This window comes from Symphalangus syndactylus, chromosome 7 (genome assembly GCF_028878055.3).
Source record: "Symphalangus syndactylus isolate Jambi chromosome 7, NHGRI_mSymSyn1-v2.1_pri, whole genome shotgun sequence".
NCBI lineage: Eukaryota > Metazoa > Chordata > Mammalia > Primates > Hylobatidae > Symphalangus > Symphalangus syndactylus.
The window spans coordinates 37,801,465-37,828,002 of NC_072429.2; the positions used below are offsets into that span (position 1 = coordinate 37,801,465).

At 42.2% G+C, this 26,538-nt stretch overlaps 1 protein-coding gene across 12 annotated transcripts in view; it reads left to right on the forward strand.

The window, feature by feature from the left end:
* The window catches only part of SH3TC2 (SH3 domain and tetratricopeptide repeats 2), a 209,878-nt gene that overhangs the window by 25,489 nt on the left and 157,851 nt on the right, over positions 1-26,538 (forward strand). For 11 of the 12 annotated variants that reach the window (XR_010121865.1, XR_010121863.1, XR_008658873.2 and 8 more), the window contains exons 8-12: positions 1,872-2,067; positions 8,822-8,955; positions 10,768-10,809; positions 10,932-12,626; positions 12,734-12,914. Coding sequence is in view for 6 of the 12 variants with exons in the window: in XM_063643223.1 (XP_063499293.1) it covers positions 1,872-2,067; positions 8,822-8,955; positions 10,768-10,809; positions 10,932-12,626; positions 12,734-12,914 (2,248 nt within the window). In the remaining 6 variants the exon portion in view is untranslated. Of the gene's footprint in view, positions 1-1,871; positions 2,068-8,821; positions 8,956-10,767; positions 10,810-10,931; positions 12,915-26,538 lie in introns of all 12 variants that reach the window. The other variant, XM_055285673.2, reaches the window with a different exon arrangement.

Genomic DNA, 26,538 nt, shown 5'->3' on the forward strand with positions numbered 1-26,538 from the left:
TTAGGGAATGGCAGGAATAATTAGGGATTTTAAGATATATGAGTGAAAAAAGAGCCTGTTGTGGGCCAAATTAAATGTTTTGTGAGCCAAATGCGGCCTGTGGGCTGCCTGTTTCAATCTCTGGTCAAAACATTTTCTAATTTCCCTTAGAGTTTTGTAAAATTAACTTTGAATTTAGGAAGAGTAGAAATGTCTGGCACATAACGGTACTCAGTAAAAATTTATTGAATAAATGAATTATACACACACACACACAAGTAATCTCTGTATGTGTGTATACACACACATATCTGTAAGTACTGTAGATCCATATCTACTGGATGATGAAGTCCACCACTTTTTAGACATCTAGAAATACCTTCTGTTCATCTTCATCCTTAGAACTCCCCTTCACCCCACTCCCACACACTCCTACCACAAAGTACAATTTTGTAAGTGCTGAGCCCAAATAACACAAAAAAAGAAACAGAAGGATTATGGAACCCAGACCCCAGATCTAGTCAATTATTGATGACAAACAAGATTTTTAGCTTCCTAAAGCAGTACAGCCTTGTAGTTAGAACGCAAGGCTTTGAAGTCTGTTCTGGGTTCAAATTCTGGCTCCTGGACTTAAAACCAGTGTGATCTTGGCCAATCCACCTGCCCTATATTGCAATTTCCTCATTAGTAAAATGATGCAATAAAACCAACTTTAATGTTGTTATGAGAATCAAACAAAATGACATCCATAAATCACTTTGTACAGTTTCTCTTACAATGTAGATATTTAACACATGGTAGAGCCCATCAACCCACAGAACAGTGAGAATTTCTGATCTTGAAAACACAATCTAGAAACTTGACCAAAAATGTCAGAAAAAATAGGCTAGTAGCTTTAGCAGAGAAGCTAAAGCAAATATGGAAACCGAGGCACATAAAAGCCTTTATCTCCACCAGGGTAGGATTAATAGAGAGGCTAACCAGCAGCCTGAAGATTTAAGCTCTAGACCCAGTTTTGCCATGCATAAGATCCTTAGGCAAATCTCATACCCTCTCTCTCCCTCTGTAATCTGGGAAAAGGGGATTCTGATAGTTTCTGTGCCCTTTGAAGCTCTTGAGAAGACCTGAGAACGTGAGTACAAATTGTACTTTGTAAACTGGACAGAAAAACATTCATCAAAAGGTCATTGCTAGATCCTAGGTAGGCAGTTTATCAGACTGAGTACCATAGTCAGAAAGGGAGTCTTTTAGATCTTTCTAAGTCATTAGCAGCTTTCTATTCCACCAGTGGTAATGAGGCTAATGTTTACTGAGGGTTGACCAGGTACCAGACATTGTGCACTATAACTCTTTGATTCTCTTTAATATTTATAAGCAGCAGGTATTCTTATTATACCCATTTTCCAGTTGGGGAGACTGAGGGTCATAGAGGCCAAAGGAGCTGGAAGGACATGGAGAGCTTCTCTGGTCGAGTGGTTCTCACACACTGGTCTGTGGATTTGTGCCAACCATGACAAAGCATTTACATGACATTGGCAAAATCAGACAAACCAGGACAATACAGTGAGCTTTCCAGTTTCCCATAAGCTATGTTTATTCATTTTTAAGGCATATCCACTATCTGAGAATCTTTTTTTTGTGTTTGTTAAAACATCTTTTCTTTGGTGAAAGTGGATTGTAGTTCTTTTAAAAATATGTCCTAGTTTGGCAAAATGAAAAGCCAATTGTCCTGAGTCATTCCTGCCAATTTATGGGTGGGGAGGGGAGTGAAATGTTACTGGTCCTTGACATTCTAAAATCTGGGAACCCCTCATTTTCTATTGCATTGGAAGGTGATGGGAAGCTCAGCTGTTCATGTCTTCTGTAGCTGATCTGTGTGCTATTTTCCACAGGCAGAGGACGCTGTAAGGCCTTGAAGGGTTATGAGCCAGGAGAGAAGGATGAACTGAGTTTCTACCAGGGAGAAAGTATTGAGATCATCGGCTTTGTCATACCTGGGCTTCAGTGGTTCATTGGAAAGTCGACGAGTTCAGGACAAGTGGGCTTTGTCCCCACCAGGAACATAGATCCTGATTCTTATTCCCCAATGTGAGTATTGACAGTGAGCATGTCCTGGAGCTGGGCTGCCTTTCCCAGGGGTCCCTCCCCGCTTTGAGGAGATTTGCAGTTGAACTTTGAGGGTGCCCTGGTAACATGGAGCCACAAAAGCACATTCTGACACCGAGGTTGATACAGAGAGTGATAGAAAGGAGAGAATGCATCAGTTCAGTTTATTTTAACAGGTGGTCACTGAGGATTTCCTCTGTGCAAGGAGGGAAGCAAAACTCCAAGACAAAGGGCGTGCTGTTAGGCACTGAGGGTGTGGTTTTGGTACTTGGATCCTGCTACCCACCCTGTCTAACCAACAGGACCCCTTCAGAGGAAGGGCACACACGGGGAGCAATAGATTGGCAGCATGCTGATCCCACTTAGGGCTGGGAGGTAGGTCCCATGTAGATCTTCACTCATTCAGCTTTCAAGCTGAATACCAATGTGTGACTTCAGCATTGGCTAGGAGGGCAGAGTCTTTCTCTTACTCTTTTCTGCCTTGAATCCAGAAAGGCTGGTTCTGAGGAGCAGACCCATCTGCCTGGCCAATCAGGAGAAGGTGACCAGCCTGCTCCACCCACCCTGTCATGGAAGGACAGAGATATGGGGTATTGCTCCATCTTTTTGGAGTGGGCTTCCTAAGTGGGGATAGGAAACAGTAGAAAGCCTGGGCTCAGGAAGTACATGGGGAAAGGGAGAGTTGGCTCCTAACATTGACACAACATTGCGCCCCACACTGGGAAAATGTGGCCCAAGAAATGTCTAAGGATCTGAACAGAGACTGAAATTCTTTCTCTTGTGGGAAATAGCCAATGAAGAGAGCAGACCAAGGGGCAGAAGCTCCCTGTAAGCCCTGCCCTTCGTGGGGAGAGGAGGAGACAGAAGGTTATTTTTTTCTATGTAGAAATGTGGGAGTCCAAATAACTATAAACAAGGAAGACCACTCACTGAGCTCCTGGAGAGGTATGGAGAACTATCGGGACTTGTAAGGAAGAAAAGGATATCAAGAGAACTTCATGAAGAAGGTGACATGTGAATTAAGCTTTGCACAATGTAAAATATTTCAACAGATGTTGATGGGAAAAGAGGTCATAGGTAGGAAAGTGACTCAGTGCTTGAAGAACGACTCATGTAGTTGGGAGGAAGTTACCAGAAGGGCATGTCCTGGAGAAGGTACGCTGGTGCTGAGCAGGAATGGAAGGGTCGCTTGGAGTCAGAAACAACTCCTGTCGGCCATCCTGTCCCTTGCCCACCCCAGCCCCTAGCCCAGCTCCCAGACATGCCATCTCTCAACATGAAATGCCCTGTGTCATGAATCACCATGTCCAGAAGGGCATGGTGCAGCAAAGGTGGGTCCATGCTCTGGAAACCTGGGAATGCCTGTGTCAGTGCCCTCTCCTTAACCTGGTGGAGAATGGGGAGCCACTGCATGTCTCTGAGCAAGGGTGACATATTGTATGACTGGACCTTTTCTCTAGGAAATGAAACCTGGCTTTGGGGGAGGCATGCATCATCAGGGGGAATCTGGAGGCAGGAGACCAGCGAGAGGCCTAGGGTGGCACTTAGAAAAGGGTGAGAATGGAGAGGAGAGGCCACTACTGAAGACCAATTGACAGGAAGTCAAAGATTCCAGGAGCTTTACAAATATGGATACCTGTGTTCTGCTTCCAGAGGCTGTCATGTAACTGGTCTGGATGGGGGCTGGGCAATGATATTGATAAAAGCTCCCCAGGTGTGGCTGGTGGGCAGCCAAGGTGAGAACATTGCTCTGAGCCACCCCTTCATGTTACCACAGGGGGAACTGAGGACCCCAGGGGTGAAGGGGCTGAACCCAAGGCCTTCCCTCTGGAACCTTAGAATCCTGACGTTAAATCCAGTGAGCTCTCATTAGATGTCCTGGTGATTTTAAATCCTGACGTTAAATCCAATACATTCTGGTGAGAAGTCCCAGTGAAAGGGAGAAAGAACAAAGAGGATGGAAAATAGGAATGGGGGAAGAACCCTGGAGGGTGCCTCCATTTACAGAGCAGAGGAAGAGAGAACACAGAGAGGAGACAGAGGAGCCACAGAGCATAAGGAACAAGCTGAGGGGGAGGCAGGGCTGACACCTGTGCTGTCATCAGAGAGGTACAGCAGGGCCAAGTGAGGAAAGGCCTTTTGGACTGGCCATTGGGAGGTCTTCCGGAAGCACAGTAGCTAAATGGCTTACAGAGTTGCGGAGTCAGGCTGCCCAAAAGGCATTCATGAGCATGTGAGTGCAGCTTGTGCCTGCACTGGCTTACCAGCTCTGTGTCTTTGGACATATTCATTTATCTCTCCATGCCTCAGTTTTCTCATCTGTAAAACGTAGAATGTTAGCACTTGCCTAATAGGATTGCTGTGACTTTAAATGAGCTAATAATACACACAAAGCCCTTAGAATGGTGCCTGGCACAGTGTGTGTGTGTGTGTATGATCCACAGGCACTTGTTCTTATTGTTGTTTGTGCCATTGCCATTGTTGTGGGTGGTGATCTTGAGAGGCAGTTTTAATAGGATATTGGGGACAGGTGTCATTTTCATAACTTGTATTTGGACTTTTGCACCTCACGCTAATTTACCTCAAATAACAGTAAGTCAGCACTACTGAATTAATTCAGTCATCACATTTTCACTGGCTTAGTTGTAAGGGGTCCTCTCACACTGAAGAGCAGTGTCCTCCGTGTTGTGTGAGGTGGACTATGATGTTCTCCTGTGCCTTGTCAGTTGTGGGACCCAATGCACCAGAGATTGCACAATTGGTAGAGAAGGGGCAAATGAGCCAGAAAACAGGGAGGGGTGGCACAAGGAGAAGAGGGGAACTGGCTCCTTGCATATCCCCAAAGCACTCTCCAGATATCAGAGCTCCTTGAATCACAGCAACCGAGGAATGGGTTTTGAGCTCAGAGGAATGACCCAACTCCGCGCAAGCAAGCAGTGGAAGTCTCTGCATGCTGCCTTCTGACTGGCCACTGGGTGTCACTCTTCGTCTATGTTCGTTGGGTGTCAGGGTCTGAGAAGAAATTTAGCCTTTGCTGAAGTCTCCATCTTCTCCGTGTAGGTTCTCTTTTTGTGCTTGTATATTACTCCCTAAAGTATGTGTGTATACTTAAGTGCCTAAATTAAAAAAAATAAGTAAGATTGATAAATTAATGTACTCAAAACCAGAAAAAAGAACATAGGAAAAAAGCTAGTATTTTATAGTATTACAGTTAGAAAACATTCTTTTGTTATATCCCCTCTTTTATTCTTCATATTGCTTGTGTCTTTATAATTCAGTTTCTTGTGGAATCTATTTTTGCTACTAATAATTTTGGTCTCATAGCCATTTCTTTGCATGATGTGTCTACGTGTAATATATTTTATTACATATTGACAGCAAGTTGTCCACTTCTTCATAAAGTATCTATTTTAGTAGCTATTTCAGTGAAGATCTGTGGGTTACAAATACTCTCAGTCCTGAATATTGGCCTTCTTAAATATATATAATACTTAAAATATACTCTTGAATGATAATTTAGCTAGGTATAGCATAACATCTTCAAAGTTTGCAGGAAAAAATAACTTTAACTATAAAATTACAAATCCGTGTTGCCAGGGCCTTGTCCATTTTGTTAGTCTTTTCAGAGAATCATTTTTTCTTTTGTTGACCATCTTCATTGATTTTTGTTTTTATAATGATACTTCATTAATGGCAGCATTGCCTTGATTATTTTCATCTACTTTCTTTGTTTTTATTTCATTAATTTATGATCTTATCTTTTATATTTAATTCATTCATTCCATGAAATTGAGCTGTCAATAGTAATTAAACCAAGAAAGGAGGTGTAGAAAAAATAGAGAACTTAAAAAGACCTATAAGCATAAAGAAATGGACATCATGTTAAAAATGATATTATTTTTATTTATTTTGCTCAGGACTTGGTGTGTTTCTTCAATATGAAGATTCATGTCTTTCTTCAATTCTGGAAAATTTTCAGTCCTTCTTCCTTTGAATATTGCCTCTCTCTCATTCTTTTTAGTCTCTCTTCTGGAATTCCTATTAGAGGTATGTTGGACTTACTCTATCCTCATTCTTGCTTAATCAGTTCTTTTATATTTTTTATCTTTTTGTCACACCAGGCTAAATTCTGATTGATTTTCATGACATAATCTTCAGTTTCACTAATTCTCACCTCTGCTATGACTAAACTTGCTGTTTAACCCACCCATGTAGTTCTTAATTTCTGTGCCTTTATTTTCCATTTTCTAGGATTTGTATTTTGCTATTTTTCATATATGGCTGTTTCTTCTCACAGTGTTCCATCTTTTCATTGTAGCTTCTATTTTTTCTTATTATTTCACCTTTTTAATCATTCATATAAATTCTTCAGATTATTGTCATTTCTAGTTTTTTGTAGTGTTAATATAGTTATTTGTGCATCTGCTGGCTCTCTTTGTGAATAGTTCATTTTATTGCACGGTTTGTATTTTTTGTTACATTAACTAATTTTCAACATTTTAAAAGATGGGCTTTATATGGATCCTGGACTGAAGAAAACCTTGCTGACTAGGTTTTGCATTTGCTACTCCTGGAACCTTAGGGAGTAATGATCCAGGACTGGTTTTTTACTGTTAATTCTTGGAACGTGCTACCAACACCAGGTAGTGTAAATTCAGATCCCACACGTCCCAGTGGCATAAGCCTAGGTGTTTGATGTTTTCCAGGAACTCAAATAGATGAAAAGTGTGTTCTTGGCAGGTAGGAAGAAATTTTCCAATCTGCTCTTTATAGCAGTTGAACCCTTTCAGACTCCAGGGAGTTTAATTTGGCTCCCTGCTTCATGCAGGTCTAAATCACAGCTCCTGTCCTTGGGGTGGACATTAGAAGGTCAGCCCCAGTTCTGAAGGCCAAAGTCCCAGCTGAAACTACCAGGAGCTCTGGGCCATCTGCTCTCACCTGCCAATCTGGGTTTGGTTTTTGCTTTTGTTACTGGCTTCCAGTGATTTCCCTTTCTTTCTTTCAAGAATGTACTAAAATATTCATCTTTGTTACAGATTTTTCTATAGATATGGGGGAGAGTGGCCCTTTTAGAGCCCTTTAACTTGCCATATTGCCAGAAGCTTTGCCGTGTTCTTCTAACCCAGTTTTCATGTTTGGAAATCTCTAATACAATTTGTCAAGCTTCTTGGCCTGTCTCTAAATTCTAAATTCTCTAAGTTGTCCTAGAACTCAGGACTTTAGCAGATGCTGGGAGGCAATGCACACAGAGGTAGAAGACCTCAGTTTTAGTTTCAGCTTTACCACTTTCTAGCCATGCAGTTCTTAGCATGTCACTGAATGGTTCTGAATCCTTTTCTTAATCTACAAACATGGATTAAAAAAGCCTGCACCATAAAGTTGTTATAAACAGTAAATGAAATAGTAAATTTAGGAATACACTGTAAAATTTAAGAGATCTATAAAACTCTGGGATCAATTTATCCCAATTGAATTTAGTTGTAGATTTCAATTACATGCTGTTTTGACATTAGAAGCTTCTGTGGTGTTGGGGGGAATCTGGCGATCAGCCCAGGGAGATGGGGGCCCAGTAAGTGTAGTGCTATTAATAGTTTTCTCATCATGGGCTTTCAAACTACATTTACCTGAGTTATGGGGACAAATGGTAATGGCTGATTACAGTACCCCCATCCCCTCGTTGAACACTGCTTTAACTAGAGAAGTCCCTATGTCCTGCTCTACCACTCCCTAACCACCAACTTCATTTTTCTGTGCCTCAGTTTATTCATCTGTAAAAAGGATAAGAATAGTACATGCCTTGTATGGCAAATGTGTGGATTAAATAAAATAACAGTATCTGGTTCTTCATACCACTTCCTCTCAAAGTATTAGCTATTATTAACTCCTGGGCTTCCAAGTTAATTTTGTTTTAAAAATGGGTTCTGACATTAAAACATTCTCTATTTAGAACTAAAAGTGGCCTAAAAAATTGTTCAGATAGATGCAATCCAGTAGCTTCTAAGGCACTTCTAGTTTTTAATTATTTAATTCTATAACAAATCTCTAGTAAGCAAATTAGGCTTAATAGTTAGTTTATACAACAGCATGAGTATCAAGATCTCTATTGTTTATAATAATTTCTTTCAACTCCCCTAATCTTCCTTTTACCCACTTCTTTCCCTTAGCCATTCCAATCCTCTTAATGTTGACTAAACTGTTGTTCTATGCCATGGAATCAGACCTTAACAATGGTGAAAGATTCCTCTGACTATGGTCACATTTTCTTCATTATTCCTCTAGATTGTGTCATTTGTCCCTCACTTTTTCTTGAAATAACCTAAGGACAAATAAACTTTTTTAATCGTCCCTTTTCAACCCTTCCATGTAGGGCAATCAATTCCTCTTTCTTCCATTAAAAATTGGTATCATGGGATCTCAAAGAATGGGTAGAGGTTGAGAGAAGGGGCTTTGTTTTTCTTGGGAGATGGGGTTTTAAGAGGAAGGGTGTTTTCATCCCCACTTTGACCTACTGGACAACCACATCTCTCAGTTCTCCCAGCATGATGTGCTAATAGCCCTTCTTTTTTGGCGGTATAAATACAGTATGCAACGGTGAGATGAGGAATCTAATTTCATCTATGGGCCGGTGGATTGATGGCTTTTCTGCATCCTCCACTACATCCTAGTGTGGAGAGAAGAGGAGATGGAGTCTGAAGCCTTGCACTAATCTGTCTCTGTGTTTTTTGCCCTGATACAGGAGCAGGAACTCTGCCTTTCTCAGTGATGAGGAGAGATGCTCCCTGTTGGCCCTGGGAAGTGATAAGCAGACTGAGTGTTCCAGCTTCCTCCACAGTCTTGCTCGCACTGACATCACATCTGTCTACCGACTCAGTGAGTGTTGGTTCTTAGACACCTTCAAAAGCCTGGGGTCCTCAAGAATAAGATGGTGTCCCTAACCAGGAATAGAATACCCCTAAATTCTAATCCTATTCATGAATTTGGGTGGCTATGACCACTGTTCTGTTGATGACCTGAATTGTATTTGATTAGCAGCATTTCACTTTAGATTTCAGGTAATTCTGGGGTTGCAGGGGAACTATGAGATGTGATGAAGCCAACTCACCTATATCATGGGTGGTCGGCTGTACTGGGTCTTCCCTCCTAATCTTGGGGAAGGAGAACTTCCTGAGTCCTGGCTGAGGTACCTTCTAGGACTGAAGTAGGCCCCCAGTGACACGGGTGGGGCTGTAAATGTTACCACTGTGAAAAGGCCTTAAGAGATGATTTCTTGTCTCACATTACAGATTGGGAAACAGGCCCAAAGGAATTAGTGCCTTAGCTAGGATAAGAATTGCTAGTCAGAGCAATCCACTTTACCACACTGCCCCCGACACAAAATGACTGAGTTGTTGGGTGTGTTAGTCTTGGATGTTTTCTGTGTCATGGAATCAGATCTCAACAATTGTGAAAGATTCCTCTGACAAACTGACTAGTTTTCAGCAGTGTCTGAAGGACTGACTGACTGAATGAATGATACTCATTTCTCTTACTTTGAGAAAGGCCTACTGCTCTGTGTCAGGGAGTACATTTTCTCATTGATGGTGACTTGAGGAAGAATTTTGTTTCTCCCATCTCTTTATTGATGGTGACATTGTGTCTGCTCTTGTGTAGCCAGATTAGATGATCCATATTTTATGGATACAGCTAGAGATTCTGCTGAATGGGCCCTCAGGCCATCTCCCAGGAGTAGAGCAGGGAGTTGAGAGATTTGTCCGTGCATAAAGAGTGTTTGTGAAAGCACTTGCCTCAGGCATCAGCACCCTGCCCTAGCAGAGCTTTCTTGCCACAAGCCACAAGCAGATCATATTGCCTTATGAGGCTGAGCAGGAAGCTAGAGCTGTAAGCACTGCCCAGTAGGCAGGAGCCTGATGTCTGAAAATTGAGGTATACTAGCAGTGTTCCTTGAGGAGAAGGCCTGGGTGCAGACTTGGATCATGATTTGGTCCAGTGGTGGGGAGGATGCAAGAGGAGGCCCCAGACAGCACTTGCCTCTCACTCAAAGATCAGGAGTGCAGGTCTGCGGCATGCGGCATGCATCCTTGCTCCTTTTTATTCTCCCTTCACTTGTGGCCCCTCGCCCCTGCCACTTTTGCAAACACAGTGTCCAGCCCAGTGGACACATGGAACCAATGTCTGCCAAGTGGATGAATGATGAATGAATGGAGGAGGGAAGAACAAAGGATGTGATACATTTGGAAGTGGGAGGCAGCACCATGTGCTCCCACGTGCTCTGTGCTGGGAGTTGTGTCCTGGCTCCATCGTGAATGTGCTGAGAGATTTGGGAACTGCATTTCTCTGATCTTCAGATTCTATCATGACCCCCACTTTCCCCACCCCCCACCCCCGTACAGTACCCACACCTCTTGACATAAAGCCTGTGTTTCCAGCTTTTCTTCTCGGACTCTGAGTTTCACGTATACCTTGGTTCCCCCACTGTAAAGTGCAGGGGTTAAACAAGATGATTAGGCCCCTGCAGCTCTTAAGATGATGGTGAAAGGATAATTCTGCCCTGTTCCTTAATGATGACTGAAGGTCTTAAATGCCAAGTCTCCTAAGAGGCCACTGGTCTGGGGTACACCTGGAGGCATGGGCATGGTGGCCCATCCTGACCTAACACCAGACCTGTTCTTCATCTCTACTTAGGTGGGTTTGAATCCATCCAGAATCCTCCAAATGATCTGAGTGGTGAGTAGCTTTCATGCTGAACCTGACATTCATCCTCGAGGACAGCACTTCTGTCCTCTTGCCAAGAGCGGCCACATTAGGTGCAGGTGCCCAAGGTTGCTCAACTTTGCCTATCCTTACAGCATCCCAGCCTGAAGGCTTCAAGGAGGTCAGGCCTGGAAGAGCCTGGGAGGAGCATCAGGCCATGGGCTCCAGACAGTCCAGCACCTCTGAGGACTCCAGCCTGGAGGAGGAGCTCCTCTCAGCCACTTCAGACAGCTATCACCTGCCGGAGCCTGATGACCTTGATGACCCGGAACTGCTCATGGACCTAAGCACTGGTCAGGAGGAGGAGGCTGAGAACTTCACCCCCATATTGGCTTTTCTGGATCATGAGGGTTATGCTGACCACTTTAAGAGTCTCTATGACTTCTCCTTCTCTTTCCTCACTTCTTCCTTCTATAGCTTCTCTGAGGAGGATGAGTTTGTGGCCTACCTGGAGGCATCAAGAAAGTGGGCCAAGAAGAGCCACATGACCTGGGCCCATGCCCGGCTCTGCTTCCTCCTGGGCCGGCTGAGCCTCAGGAAGGTCAAACTCTCTCAGGCCAGGGTGTACTTTGAGGAGGCCAGACACATTCTCAATGGAGCATTTGAGGACCTATCCTTGGTGGGTGCTCTGTACATCAATTTGGCTGCCATCTACCTGAAACAGAGGCTGAGACATAAAGGCTCCACCCTGTTGGAAAAGGCAGGTGCCCTGCTGGCCTGCCTGCCTGACCGTGAGTCTAGTGCCAAGCATGAACTTGACGTGGTGGCCTACGTGCTGCGCCAGGGGATTGTGGTGGGCAGCAGCCCACTGGAGGCCAGGGCCTGCTTTCTGGCCATCCGCTTGCTCCTGAGCCTAGGCCGGCACGAGGAGGTCCTGCCCTTCGCCGAGCGCCTGCAGCTCCTCTCTGGACACCCTCCTGCCTCTGAGGCTGTGGCCAGTGTTTTGAGTTTTCTGTATGACAAGAAATATCTTCCACACCTTGCAGTGGCCTCTGTCCAGCAACATGGTATCCAGAGTGCCCAAGGGATGTCTCTTCCTATTTGTCAGGTCCACCTGGTCCTCCAGAACACAACCAAGCTCCTTGGCTTTCCTTCCCCAGGCTGGGGTGAAGTTTCTGCCTTGGCCTGCCCAATGCTCAGACAGGCCCTGGCTGCCTGTGAGGAACTAGAAGACCAGAGCACCCAGAGGGCCCTGTGTCTCATCCTTTCCAAAGTGTACCTCCAGTACAGGTCTCCTGATGGTGCCATCCACTACCTGAGCCAGGCCTTGGTGCTAGGGCAGCTGCTGGGTGAGCAGGAATCCTTTGAGTCTTCTCTCTGCCTGGCATGGGCCTATCTCTTAGCCAGCCAGGCCAAGAAGGCTTTGGACGTGCTTGAGCCACTGCTATGCTCCCTGAAGGAGACAGAGAGTCTCACTCAAAGGGGAGTCGTCTATAACCTCCTGGGACTTGCACTCCAAGGTGAAGGCCGGGTGAACAGGGCAGCCAAGAGCTATCTTCGGGCCTTGAACAGAGCCCAGGAGGTGGGAGACATGCGTAACCAGGCAGTGGCTATGGCCAATCTTGGCCACCTGAGCCTTAAGTCCTGGGCTCAGCATCCAGCCAGAAACTATCTCCTGCAGGCTGTACGACTCTATTGTGAACTTCAGGCCAGCAAGGAGACAGACATGGAATTAGTACAGGTGTTTCTCTGGTTGGCCCAAGTTCTGGTGTCTGGACGCCAGCTGACCCATGGCCTTCTTTGTTATGAAATGGCATTGCTGTTTGGCTTAAGGCATCGACATCTAAAGAGTGAGTATGTCCCATGCTGCTGGGAAGCTATAGAGAAAAGTATTGGAGCAAGTTTTGTCCGTTTCCTATCTCAAGTCATCTCATTCATGTCCCTGCTTTATGTTCAGGTCAGCTTCAGGCCACCAAATCCCTCTGCCATTTCTACAGCTCTGTGTCCCCAAATCCTGAGGCATGCATCACCTACCATGAGCACTGGCTGGCCCTGGCTCAGCAGCTCAGGGACCGGGAGATGGAAGGGAGGCTGCTGGAGTCCCTGGGGCAGCTTTATCGGAACCTAAACACCGCCAGGTGAGTCAGGGCTCAGGAACTGTCCTAGAAGCAGCTTTCCTTCCTTAGGGAGAAACAGTGTTCTTTCCCACAGGAAGCAAGTCCAAATGTACATGGTACAGGCGGGGCTTTGTGCAAAAGAGCAAGGGCTCTGCAGCCACCACAGTGCATCCATCACTTATTAGTGGTGTAGCCTTGGGCAAGCTATTTAATTTCTCCATGTCTCAGTTTCCTCATCAGCCAAAGGAAGATAATAATGGCATCTATCTTACAGTGTTATTGTGAAGGATAAATGAGTTAATGCTCATAAAACACTTGTAACTGTGCCTGATACATAGATAGGTCACAGTAATGTTAACTGTGCCACTATTACTTGTGTGTTTCCATAACCGCCTATCACGGGATCATGGCTGAGGGTGCATGATTCAGAGAAGTGGCAGTTATACCAAGGACAGAGGAACCTTCAGGAGGTCTTCATTACCGAGGGCAATTGGTTTTAAAGAAAGGTCACCCCCACTGAAAGCAGGGGTGTAAAATGTCATGGTAAAAAAAGTTTTATTGGGAACTTACCTTTAAAATGAAATTGTAGATTATGAAATGAAGAGTGTTTTCACCTTTTAGTTAAGAATATTTAGATTATAATTTCAACTTTGCATTAAGTCTTATAATAAACATGGAATAAAAGGAGTGTTGACTTTTTGGCTTAATTGTGCTGACAAAATGATGTAATAGCACAATGGAGCGTTCTTTGTTTTGTGATTGATTTTTTAGGACTACCTTAAAAATCCTCATTTTTGTAAAAATAAATCAAAACTTAACAGTTTAACCCAAATGCCTCCTTTAACCCGTTGGTATTCACATTATTATCACTTGCAGATTTTGCCATCTTCTGTTGATTTTCTCTTCATTGTTTCTTCACTGGTCTAATACCGCTTCATCCTCATTTGCCAGTGGGCAGACTGAAGTTCTGCTCTGTAACAAGCCTTAAATTGATTCCATTAAATCCTGTGTGGTTTGCAAGATCTTCAAGTTCACTTTGCAACACATTTGCCTTGCAGTATTGCATTCATAATTATAAATGACTTCTAAAATAGAGCATTCAGAATAGCTTCTAAAATCGCTACTGTTAAGCAGAGAGAGAGGTGGTTGAGGAAAGGGTAATTAAATGACTTTTTTTTTTTGAATTTCTAAGCAACATGGTAACTGTGTGCACCTGGACAATCAGATAAGGAATAATCAGATAATGAATTCCACTCCCCCTTCTCTTTCTCCTCCAGTCTGTCTCCCTCTCACTCTACCTAATTCTTTCCCTCTCTTACAAGAATCAGGTATCTTCCAAACCTCATGCTGTCTTTGCCTTCAGTCCCAGGGAGGGAGCTTTGGATCCATGCAGCATGTGAGGAGTCAGGGAGCCCCAGCTCCACCCTGCTTTCATTCTAGGACACCCTAGGAGTCTGGATGCTTCTGGAGAAGATCCAGAAGGCAGGCTTGAATTAACTATTGAGATGAGGTAGTCATATGTTCATGGTGAGGTATTATAGGACTGGGCTCTGGAAAAGTTGGATTCTCAGGAACAGGAGCAAGAGTGCCAAATATGTGTCAGGCTATTGGCACCTCTGGCTACTGGGCAAGCTCAGTCTTAAATATTCCCAGACATCAACTATCCCACTGCCATCCTTTATTCACCAGCTCCCCACTCCAGATGCCTAAGCCCACTGAAATATTAAGGGGGAAGCCAGAGAGAAGGCCCTGGATGCTGTCAGCATGGACCAAAGAGGCCTTAGTTAAGACAGGATGCAGAATCACTGTCCTGATGTGATGGGGATGATGGAGAGGAGGTCAGGGGTGGGTCTACAGATGGCCTCTGATAAAGAAGTTACTGGAGGGAGTCAGAAGCCACAGAGCTGGGATAAAAGCAACCAAAACTGGATTAGGGCCAGAAAACCTGATCCTGCCATGACCTAATAACGTGTCCTTAAACAAGTCACTTTTCCTCTTGGTCTCTTTCCGTCTGTAAAGATAAGTTGAATCAGATACCTTCCAGGAAAACGTTGAGTCTGGGACCAGCTTGCTATGCTATTCTGACACTGAATATTCATACTAGAATTCCTGCTGCCTCCAAAGTGTATTGAATTTTTGGTGCAGATTCTTAAAGTTGTGGTCTTTCTAGAGTGCCTCTGAAATCAGAGACCTAAGCTTTTAGGGTTTGAAAGACTTTGTAGTATGTTCAGAAGGTCTTGTGGGCAGACTGTATGTCTAGCACAGAGCTTGGCACGGAGGAGACATACAGTACATGTGTGTTTGGGGTAGCCAGGTGATTAGTGAGTAACTTAGTCCACTAGCTCACAGCCCTTGAGCTGAAGCTGTATGCTGACATGGCTACTGATGATTATGACAGAGAATGGTGCAGCTTTGTGTGGGGGAGTCCCTGGCTCCTTTGCTCAGGGCTCAGGTAAGGAAAGAAAGGTGTTTGCAGCTCGAAGGCAGGCTTTTTTGTCTTTAGTGACAAGCACAGTAGTCACAGTGCCGTGAGTGGAACCTCAGCTGCCCATTCCAACAGCCCTTTGAGAACACTGGCCTATATAGTATTAGCCACAGAACACAGTGCGTCTTTTCTTAGGGATTCTCCTCTGATAAAGAACCAAATTACATATAGTGAAGTAGAATATCAGAGATTTGATGTTCTACTTCATGAAGAACATAGTTTTTTCTAAAATTATGTAGTTGCTTAAGATTAAAAAGCATTACACCTTTTAACTAGGCTGAGGCAGGTGGATCACTTGAGATCAGGAGTTCAAAACCAGCCTGGCCAACATGGTGAAACCCCGTCTCTACTAAAAATACAAAAATGTTAGCCAGGCGTGGTGGTGGGCGCCTGTCATCCCAGCTACTTGGGAGGCCGAGGCAGGAGAATCGCTTGAACCTGGGAGGCGGAGGTTGCAGTGAGCCGAGGTCACAACACACCACTCCAGCCTGGGTGACAGAGTGAGACTGTCTCAAAAGAAAAAAAAAAAGGATTACACTAGTATTGAAGGTTATAGGTGAAAAATAATGGTCCCCTTCCAACTTCCCTTTCCTTGATACTTTCCTGAAGTAACTACTTAAAGATTTTCAAATACCCATCAAGGAATATTTCATGCATATTAAAGATTATATATGATACATATTGTCTATCTTAAATAAATATTAGATATATTAAATATAATATGCACATGTTTTAGTTACATAAATGGAATCATGATAAAATGTCTATTACCTAATATACTGTTCTGTTCTTTGCTTTTTTTCATTTGAAAATATCACTGTGAAATGTCAATCCAACATTTTATCACACTATGGGAGCCCTTCCATTGTGTCAGGCACTGTGGTAGGTATTGGGGAATTCAGCGGTTAGAAAAAACAATCCAAATACCCACAAACAGAACAGTCTGCCCTATGTAGGAGTGAGCTTGTTGCCTTTACAAGTATTCAAACAGAGGCCGACTATTCAAAAATTTTATGAGTTTCCTGAATTGAGCTGGATCTGGAACTACTTACTAACAGTTTTATTGAGGTTTAATTACACACCATAAAATTCAGCCTTTTGAAGTATGAAATTTAGTTTTCAGTATATTCACACAGTTGTGTAACCATCACTGCTATCTAATTTCAGAACATTTTCATGGCCCCTGAAAGAAAGCCTGTACCCATCAGCAGTCACTCCTCATTACCCAACCTCACTCCAACCCTGGAAACCACTAATCTACTTTCTGTCTCTATGGATTTGCCTATTCTGGACATTTGATATAAATGGTATCATACAGTATTTGTCCTTTTGTGTCTGGCTTCTTTCACTTAGCATAGTGTTTTCAAGGTTCATCCATGTTGTCACATGTATCAGTACTTCATTACTTTTTATGGCCAAATAATATTTTGTTGTACTGATATGCCACATTTGTTTATTCATTCGTCAGTTGATGGACATTTGAATTGTTTCCACTTCGTGGCTATATGAATAATGCTGCTGTGAACATTCATGAACAAATTTTTGTGTGAAGAAGTGTTTTCAGTTCTCTTGGGTAGACCTACGAGCAAAATTATAGAGTCTTACCATAATTCTATATTTAAACTTTTGGGAAACTGCTAGATTGTTTTTAAAAGTAGCTGCACTATTTTTCATTTCCATTAGCAAGGCGTAAGGGTTCCAATGTCTCCCATCTTCACCACCACTTGTTAGTGTCTGTCTTTTTTTTATTTTAGCCATCCTAGTGGGAGTGAAATTGTATCTCATTGTGGTTTTGATTTACATTTTCCTAATGACTAAAGATATTGAGCATCATTTCATGTGCTTTTGGCCCTTTGTATATCTTTGGAAAAATGTCTATTCACTTGTCCATTTTTTAAATTGGGTTGTTTGTCTTTTGATTTTTGAGTTGTAAACATTCTTTATATATTCTGGATACAAGTCGTTTATCAGATATATGATTTACAAATATTTTTCCCCAGCCTATGGGTTGTCATTTCACTTCTTGATCCCTCATAGAGTGAGTTGGGAAATATTCCTTCCTCTTCTATTTCTTGGAAGAGTTTGGGAAGGATTGGTGTTAATTCTCCCTTAAGCATTTGATGAAATTCACCAGTGAAGACTTCTAAATCTTGACTTACCTTTGTAAGGAGTTTCTTTGTTTTGTTTTTGAAAATTGCTAATTCAATATCATTTGTTGTTATAGGTTTATTTAGATTTTCTGTTTCTTCGTGAGCAGTTTTGGTAGTTTTTGTCTTTCTTGGAATTTGTCCATTTCATCTAAATTAATTACTTTGTTGGTATACAATTGTTCATAGTATTCTTTTATAATCCTTTTTATAATTTCTATGAAGTTGATAGTAATGTCCACTTTAATTCCTGAGACTCTTCTCTCTTTTTATTCTTGATCAGACTAGCCAAAGATCTGTCATTAAAAAAACATTTTAAACAAATTAAATTTTGGCTTTATTGATTTTTTTCTATTCTCTGTATCATTTATTTTTGCTCTCATCTTTATTATTTCCTTTCCTCTGTTTGCTTTGGGTTTACTTTGCTTTTTTTGTCTAGTGTCTTAAGGTGGAATATTAGGTTATTGATTTGAGATTTTTTTATCTTTTAATACAAGCATTTACAGCCATAAATGTTCCTCTGAGTATTGTGCCTATGCCATTTTACAGATTTCAGTATGCTATGTTTGTTTTCATTCATCTCAAAGTAGTTCCTAATATCCTTTGTGATTCTTATTCAGTTCATTGGTTATTTAGGAGTATGTTGTTTAATTTCCACATATTTGTGAATTTTCCAAATTTCTTTCTGTTACTGATTTCTAATTTCATTTCATTGTGGTGGGAAAACAAACTTTGCATGATTTTATTCTTTTTACATTTGCTGAGATTTGTTTGGTGGCCCAACATATGGTCTACTCTGAAGGATGTTCCATGTAAACTTGAGAAGAATGTGTATTCTGTTGTTGTTTGGTGTAGTCTATAAATATCTTTTAGGTCTAATTATAATTTTTTATTTCCTTGGTGTTCTTTTGTCTAGTTCTTCTATCCATTATTGAAAGTGTGTTATTAAAATCGCTAATTGTTGTTGAGTTGTCTATTTCTCCCTTCCATTCTGTCAGCTTTTTCTACATGTATTTTGGGGCATTGTTATTAGGTGCTGCATGTATATTTATAATTATGCCTTTCTGATGGATTGAGTCTATTATCATTATAAAATGTCCTTCATTGTCTTTAATGACAATTTTGGTCTTTTTATCTGATATTAGCATAGCCACTCTAGCTCTCTTTAGTTACTGTTAACGTGGTCTATACTTTTAGTCTATTTGTGTCTTTGAATCTAAAGTATATCTCTTGTAGGCAGCATATAGTAGAAACATTTTCTTTCCTCTTCATTCCTCAATGTTTGTCTTTTAACTAGCGTGTTTAATACATTTACATTTAATTACAGGTAAGGTAGGATTTATGTCTGCAATTTTGCTATTTTTTCTCTGTATTAATAACTTATATCTTTTTGTTTTTCTGTTTCTCCATTACTGCATTCTTTTGTGTTAAATAGATTTTTTCTTGTATACTATTTTAATTTCCTTGTTATTTCTTGTCCTGTATTTCTTTCAGTTATTTTCTTATTGGCTATCCTGGGGTAATAATTAGCATGTTTTTAAAATAAAAATCTTAGCAGTTTCCTGGTCATGCTCACAGCTCTGCACATGCATGTGGTCTTCTAGATTCCCAGGAATATGTCAGAACTTTTAAAACTTTTTATGGACATCTCATTTCCCAACTTTTCCTCTCGTGTGTGTGTGTGTCTGTGTGTGTGTGTGTGTGTGTGTGTGTGTTTTGACCTTTTCTTGTTGATCCGAATGTTTTTACCACCTAAGGCAGTGACCATATTAAACAATTGCTGCTGATTATCTTTGACATATGCCTCAGGGAAAAGGCTGTTCTGCGCTGAGTGAGCTCTGAGTGAGGTTAAATGAAGACAAGCCCTGTGAGCAGAGGCTTCCAGGGAACTTCCAAACAGATCAAACAGTAACAGTTCTCTGGGTGATAGAACTTTGGGGGATTTCAAGCTCATTGTCTCCTTCAGTGGTTGCTAGGTTGCTGGTTTTTCCAGCTACCATTATTGTGAGGCTGTTGGTTTTTAAGTGTACCACAGAGCTAGGGACAAGCAGGATGTCTCTAAGGCAAGTTGTAAAGCAATGAAGCTCACTTTCGTAACAAGATTCAGCCGTTTTCCTGAATAAATACTCCTTGCAAACCTTTGGTTAATATCCAGAGTTCTGAAAAATTTTATTTAGATAATTTTTGCCTGTTTTCATTGCTTTTATGGAGGAGTAAACTTTTGGAAATTTTTATTCCATTGTTCTGTAAATTGATCTAGATTAGGATTTTTAATTTGAATAGTTTATAGTTTTATTTTTTTATTTTTTTATTATTATACTTTAGGTTTTAGGGTACATGTGCACAATATGCAGGTTTGTTACATACGTATCCATGTGCCATGTTGGTTTGCTGCACCCATTATATACCCAAAGGACTATAAATCATGCTGCTATAAAGACATATGCACACGTATGTTTATTGTGGCACTATTCACAATAGCAAAGACTTGGAACCAACCCAAATGTCCAACAACGATAGACTGGATTAAGAAAATGTGGCACATATACACCATGGAATACTATGCAGCCATAAAAATGATGAGTTCATGTCCTTTGTAGGGACATGGATGAAACTGGAAAACATCATTCTCAGTAAACTATCACAAGGACAAAAAACCAAACATCGCATGTTCTCACTCATAGGTCGGAATTGAACAATGAGAACTCATGGACACAGGAAGGGGAACATCACACTCTGGGGACTGTTGTGGGGTGGGGGGAGCGGGGAGGGACAGCATTAGGAGATATACCTAATGCTAAATGACAAATAGTTTTTAGTTTTAAACTCCGAGATTCCTGTTTGTGCAATTGGGAGGAAATAAATATCCACTTTTGCTTTACCACTAATATGAGTGATATTGAATGGAAGATTGAGAAATACTTTAGGTGTCAGAGGAAACCCCTGTACACATAAGGTCATTGTCCCTTTGCAGAATGGCCAGTTCAACAAAGAGAACATGCTGTAATGCTATATTTGTTTAGCATGTATAAATCACCTTCTCTTACAGAACACTTAAAAAAAATAAAAGAACAAAGACCAACTACAGACACAGATAAACGGGTGTTTCCATGCACCTGGGGGTGGTTACTGTAATTTAGTACTAAGCTTCCTGGTAGCTGAGTAAAAAGGGGAAAGCTGTATGAGGTTCTCACTGTCTGACAAAAGAACATAAACACATGTATCTGTTGGAGCAATTTTTTTCCTGGCACAAATTGCTTAGGAGGAATTTATTAAGTGAGTCTTGATGTAATGGACAGATTTCTTCAACTAAATTCCCCTCTAGGGATTTGCATTCTCACAAAGCTCAAAGCCACAGCAAGCAAAGGCAGGAAGTGTTCATGGAAGAAGCGGCAGGCTTCTGTAGGGGCAGGTTTGGAGGGAAAGGAGACAATGCTTTCAGCAAAGGATGGGGGTGATCTGTCAGGGAAGACTTTATCAAGGTGGTAGCATTTGAGGAGGCCCTTGAAGGATAAGTAATATTTTGAAAAGTGGAGAAGGGTAGGTTTTAGGTGGAGGGAATAGCAGTAGCCTAGGAGAGGTCAGGACACATTTGAAAGACATTTTGTAGATTTAACAGACAGGATTTGGTGATCAGCTGGCTATGGGTAGTGACATGGTTTGGCTCAAATCTTATCTTGAATTATTGCTCCCATAATTCCCAGGTGTTGTGGGAGGGACCTGGTGGGAGGTAATTGAATCCTGGCACGGTTTCCCCCATACTCTTCTCATGGTAGTGAATAAGTCTCATGAGATCTGATGGTTTTATAACAGGAAACCCATTTTGCTTGGCTCTCCTTCTCTCTCTTGCTTTCTGCCATGTAAGACGTGCCTTTCACCTTCTGCCATGATTGTGAGGCCTTCCCAGCTACATGGAACTGTGAGTCCATTAAACCTCTTTTTCTTTATAATTTACCCAATCGTGGGTATGTCTTTACCAGCAGTGGGAAAACGGACTAATATAGGTGCAAAGAAGACTCAACTTCTTCCCTAGAAGGAGATATGGAGGTTAGTGGGCATGGGGGAGGGGGCTTGCAGTGGGTATCCAGACCTGTACAGTGAACATCCATAGTGAAAATTATGGCCATAATAGCCTTCAGTGAGCATGCATTGTTTACTAAGCCATATGTAAATCTCAGGATCACCCTGTGATGTAGAAAGAATTGTGGAAATTGAGAACTAAAGAAGCCAAACAACTTGCATGAGGCTTCCCAGCAGGGATTGATATCCAAACAGTGTGTTTCTAGAGCAGAGTTAGCAAGCTTTTTAAATAAAGAATCATACAGTAAGTGTTTTAGGCCTTGTGGGCCATATGATCTCTGCCACAAGTACTCCACCCTGCAGTTGTAGTATGAAAATAGATAATACATAAATGAATAAATGTGGCTGTGTTCCGATAAAACTTTATTTACAAAAGCAGATCGAAAGCTGTATTTGGCTCATGGGCCATAGTTTAACAACTCCTGATCTAAAATGCATAGTGTTAAGCACTCTATGTATTCTGTCCGCCCAGCCAGTAATTTTTGCCCTAGGCAAAAGAAATAGGTGTGGAAGGCTATAGAGTGAAACCTTGACACTTTTCTGTCCCTTTGTCTAATATCTGCAGGATCATGCCTTCTCTGCCTTCCAGGGGACAACTGCAGAATTTAGTCTGATAAAGGTTTGCAATCTCTCAATGGGAGGAACCTTAGGGAGTCTTGTCTTCTGTCTTGAGGTGACACAATGCAGACTGGCCGTAGAACTGAGCCAGATCCATGAGAACTCTGTGGCTCTATTAAATCTATTAAATCAATTCAACAAATATTTACCGAGCATTTACTATTGCCCAGGCACTGTGCTAAAAACTGAACAAGGGTGATAATAGTCCATGAGCTCACAATGATAACAGAATAGCACAGAAAATAAACGTAAAAATAGCCACTAAAGGTATCATACAAATCATGGTAAGTGCCACAAAGGATGTGCATATTATTGTTTTTAGAAAGAAGGGATGTCTTGCATGTAATAGGTCCTCTCAAAATAATGATTAATTCTTTGCATGTGAATACAACAGTAGCCTAGCAGCCATTGCTCTTGGCTTTTATTCTTTTTTTTTTTTTTTGAGATAGAGTCTTGCTCTGTCGCCCAGGCTGGAGTGCAGTGGCATGATCTCAGCTTACTGCAACCTCCGCCTCCTGGGTTCATGCCATTCTCCTGCCTCAGCCTCCCAAGTAGCTGGGACTACAGGCGCCCGCCACCACGCCCAGCTAATTTTTTGTATTTTTAGTAGAGACGGGGTTTCACCGTGTTAGCTAGGATGGTCTTGATCTCCCCACTTCGTGATCTGCCTGCCTCAGCCTCCCAAAGTGCTGGGATTACAGGCATGTGCCACCGGGCCCGGCCGCCTGGCTTTTATTCTTATATTTATGCTTCTTATTTTTCTGGAACTGAAAAAAGTGCTACGTTTTAAAAAATATAATTAATATGTTAATCCCTAACACAGAAGCAATTCTTTTCTCATTTTTGTTGTAAGTAAGGAAGGAATTGCTTTTCCTGAAATGTTGTCATCTGATCACGAGGCTATAATGTACACTACCACCCCAGTTTCACACATGAGAAAACTTTGTTCAAGGTTTAAAACAGCTTATGTCTTTTAAAACTTCAGGATTTTTTAAGTGGTAAATGAAACAAAAATCTTCCCAAGTGCTAATATTTGAGCCAGAAATTAGGCACTGCTTGAGGGTATAAATGTAACGGTTCTGGGTCAGACTCTGAGAGTTAGATCCTGGTTTAAACAGGGCTTATTACTTGGTCCAAGACAGTTACCCTTACTAAGCCTTACTTTTTTTCTATTAGTAAAATTAATATGATAATAGTACTGATTTCAGGCCGGGCGTGGTGGCTCATGCTTGTAATCCCAGCACTTTGGGAGGCCGAGGGGGGCGGATCATGAGGTCAGGAGATTGAGACCACAGTGAAACTCCGTCTCTACTAAAAATACGAAAAAATTAGCCGGGCATGGTGGCGGGCGCCTGTAGTCCCAGCTACTCGGAGAGGCTGAGGCAGGAGAATGGCGTGAACCCGGGAGGCGGAGCTTGCAGTGAGCCGAGATTGCGCCACTGCACTCCAGCCTGGGAGACAGAGCGAGACTCCGTCTCAAAAAAAAAAAAAAAGATAATAGTACTGATTTCTTGGGGCTGTTGTGATGATTACATGAGATTTTGCATATAAAGCACCTAGTACACACTAAGTGCTCAATAGATGTCAGGTAATAATACTACCATTGTTACTATTATAAGACAAAGCTGCTGAGAGCTCAAAATAAGGCTTTAGAAATGTGCAGGAAAACTTAGATACGTTTCAAAAAACAAATCAAAGCAACAACATCCTACTGGATTTCTTTATTTGCAAAATGGGCTAAGAATTCTAATGGCTTGGGGTTTCTATGGGGATTAAATGAGAAAATGTATACTGAAAGTATACACCCAACACCTCACACAGAGTCAGCTGTCAGTTTTTGGCCATCTTTATCATCAAAACAGGACAAGACCAATTAGTGGAGGCTGGGCTTTGGCCAGAGGTTAGACAGACTCATCCAGGCAGGGCAGGGATCTGGGAAGCTCCAGCAGAGGGTGGTAAGAGGAAGTCTGGAAATGCAGGTGTATTGGGGTCACTTGGCCATGGGCTCATGGCTGATGTTCAGGCAGGGAAGAAGAAACAAAGACTTAGCCCCAGAACTTGAGGACAGGAAAAATGAGAGAAAGAGAAGAGTCAAGATTGGAAAGGAGAGGAGATAACATACCGGAACACAGGCACAGGAGACTCAGAAGTACACAAGGCTGATGCAGTGCTGGCCCACCAGCAGTGCTCCATGCTTCTTTGGCTTTGGAAGCCAAACCAAACCTAGAGTCTGTGGGTGGTGGCTGGAGGAACTGGCATGCTGGGCTATCTGGTGCTCAACTGGTAGGTGACACTGCTTGGCCACTGGCAGATGTAAAGTAATGGGGGTGAGTGGTGATAGGAAGGAACCAAGGAAGCTGGACTACTGCCCAGTTTTAGATCACAGAAGCACTTGTTTTTTTTACTGGAGATCGTAGATCATGTGCAAATCTTGGTGAGAGTCAGCTGTCTTTGGAAAATCTCCCATTTGCAAGGTGCTGTGTGAGCCACTAGGTCTCTGTAAGTCTTGTCTTCCCCTGATAGGGCGTTTCTTGGAAAGAAATAGAGATCTCCTCTCTTCCACAGTCATAATGAACTCAGAGAGAGAAAATGCCAGAAGCAAATGCTGGCTCTGTCAGTTGGCCTGTCTGTAATAACCTAAATCTTGCTCCCTGAAGGTCTGGAGAAAACAACTATAGTAGCCCAAGGGCATCCCAGGACAGTAAATGGGAATATAAAAAAAACAGAGCAGGAAATAGGATGAGGATGAGATTTATGGGTCTTGTCTTCATCAACTGCTCCAGTGAGAGTGAGGAGAGTTGTGGAGGCCAGGCCTGCTGAATCTCAACCCGGCTTGAGTCTGCAGGGTACAAAGTGGAGAGAGAAAGGCAGGGCTTCCTATAGTGAAAGACGCCTGTGGTTACTGTAGCTGAGCTGAGGAGGTTGGTGATCACTGCAGCATGGTGTGGAGTTTTTCAGCTCATTGTATTCTCAGAGGAAGTTTCACATTTTAAACTTGAGAAAGAGTGGCCAGCACCCATCGGGATGTCAATAAATCTCATGTTAAGAGCAGGGAGGAAGAGAAAGTTTGAGTGTTTTCTTTCTATTTCTTACAAGGGCCATATGCCTGGCACTGTCTCCAGAAGGCCAACAGCTGCCTCATTGCCAATAAGGATCCAGGCCTCAGGAGCTGAGAGCAATGCTTGTTTCCCTCATGGTGCACAAAGGGGCCTGGCGGCTGAGAGGTCCATGATCAAGTGGTAACCACGTTTGTTGAGGACTTTCCACTTAAGTGTCCATAGATGTGGTTGATGATGATCAGTGTTTCTGGGAAGAGTTGCATGGTTTACTGCAGTGGTTCTCAAACTTTGGTGTGCAGGAGTGTAACCTGGATGTGTCTTAGGAATTCAGGTTCCTGGATTGCAACTGTAATGAATCTTTTTCAGTCAGTTTGAGGTAGATCTGGGGGATCTGTGCTTTGAATAAGCTCCCTATGAAATGCTGATGCAGGTGGGCCACAAATCATGTTTTGGGAAATATGAGTGTTATGGGACAAGTCCTAGGCTGCTACTCAGAAGAAGGGAGTTCTGGCCTTGGATCTCCCCCTAATGTGCTGTGCAAACATATGTAAGTTATTTCCAGTTTCTGGGCTTGTTTCCTCTATAAAATAAGAAGATTGGACTAGATCGGCAAGTCTCAAGCCAAGCTGCATGACAGAATTACATGGAGAGCTTAGACACAGTGCTTGTACCTGAGCCATATTCCAAGAGCCTGCTGCTCAGGCTATCATGACGTTGCAACACACTGGGAAATAGTGTGGCAGTGTACACGTTTAAAATGCTTCCAGGTGACTCTAGTTGTTGCCGGGACTGAGAACTACTATCTAGATGATGCACAGTATTCCTTCCTTGTTTTTGAATACTGAATCATCTGTGAGAAAATATGTTACCTATGTCTCATTTCTTCATTGGTCCCTCCATTGTCATGGAGGGAGAGTTTTCTACAAAATACAATTTTCCAAATAATTAAAGGGCACCCCATTAAGCACCAACCTGTTAAAACTTTCATCCTACTTTGATTTTTCTTTATAAACAAAACATCAAAATCTTTTCGATGATTTAAAGTTACCACTGTTGTCACTCATTCATGCATTCACTCAATAGGTATACATTTGATGTCTATTTCATGTTAGTAACTGTAATAGTTCATTCTCATGCTGCTAATAAAGACATACCTGAGACTGGGTAATCTATAAAGGAAAGGATGTTTAACGGACTCACAGTTCCATCTAGCTGGGGAGTCCTCACAATCATGGCTGAAGGCAAAGAAGGAGCAA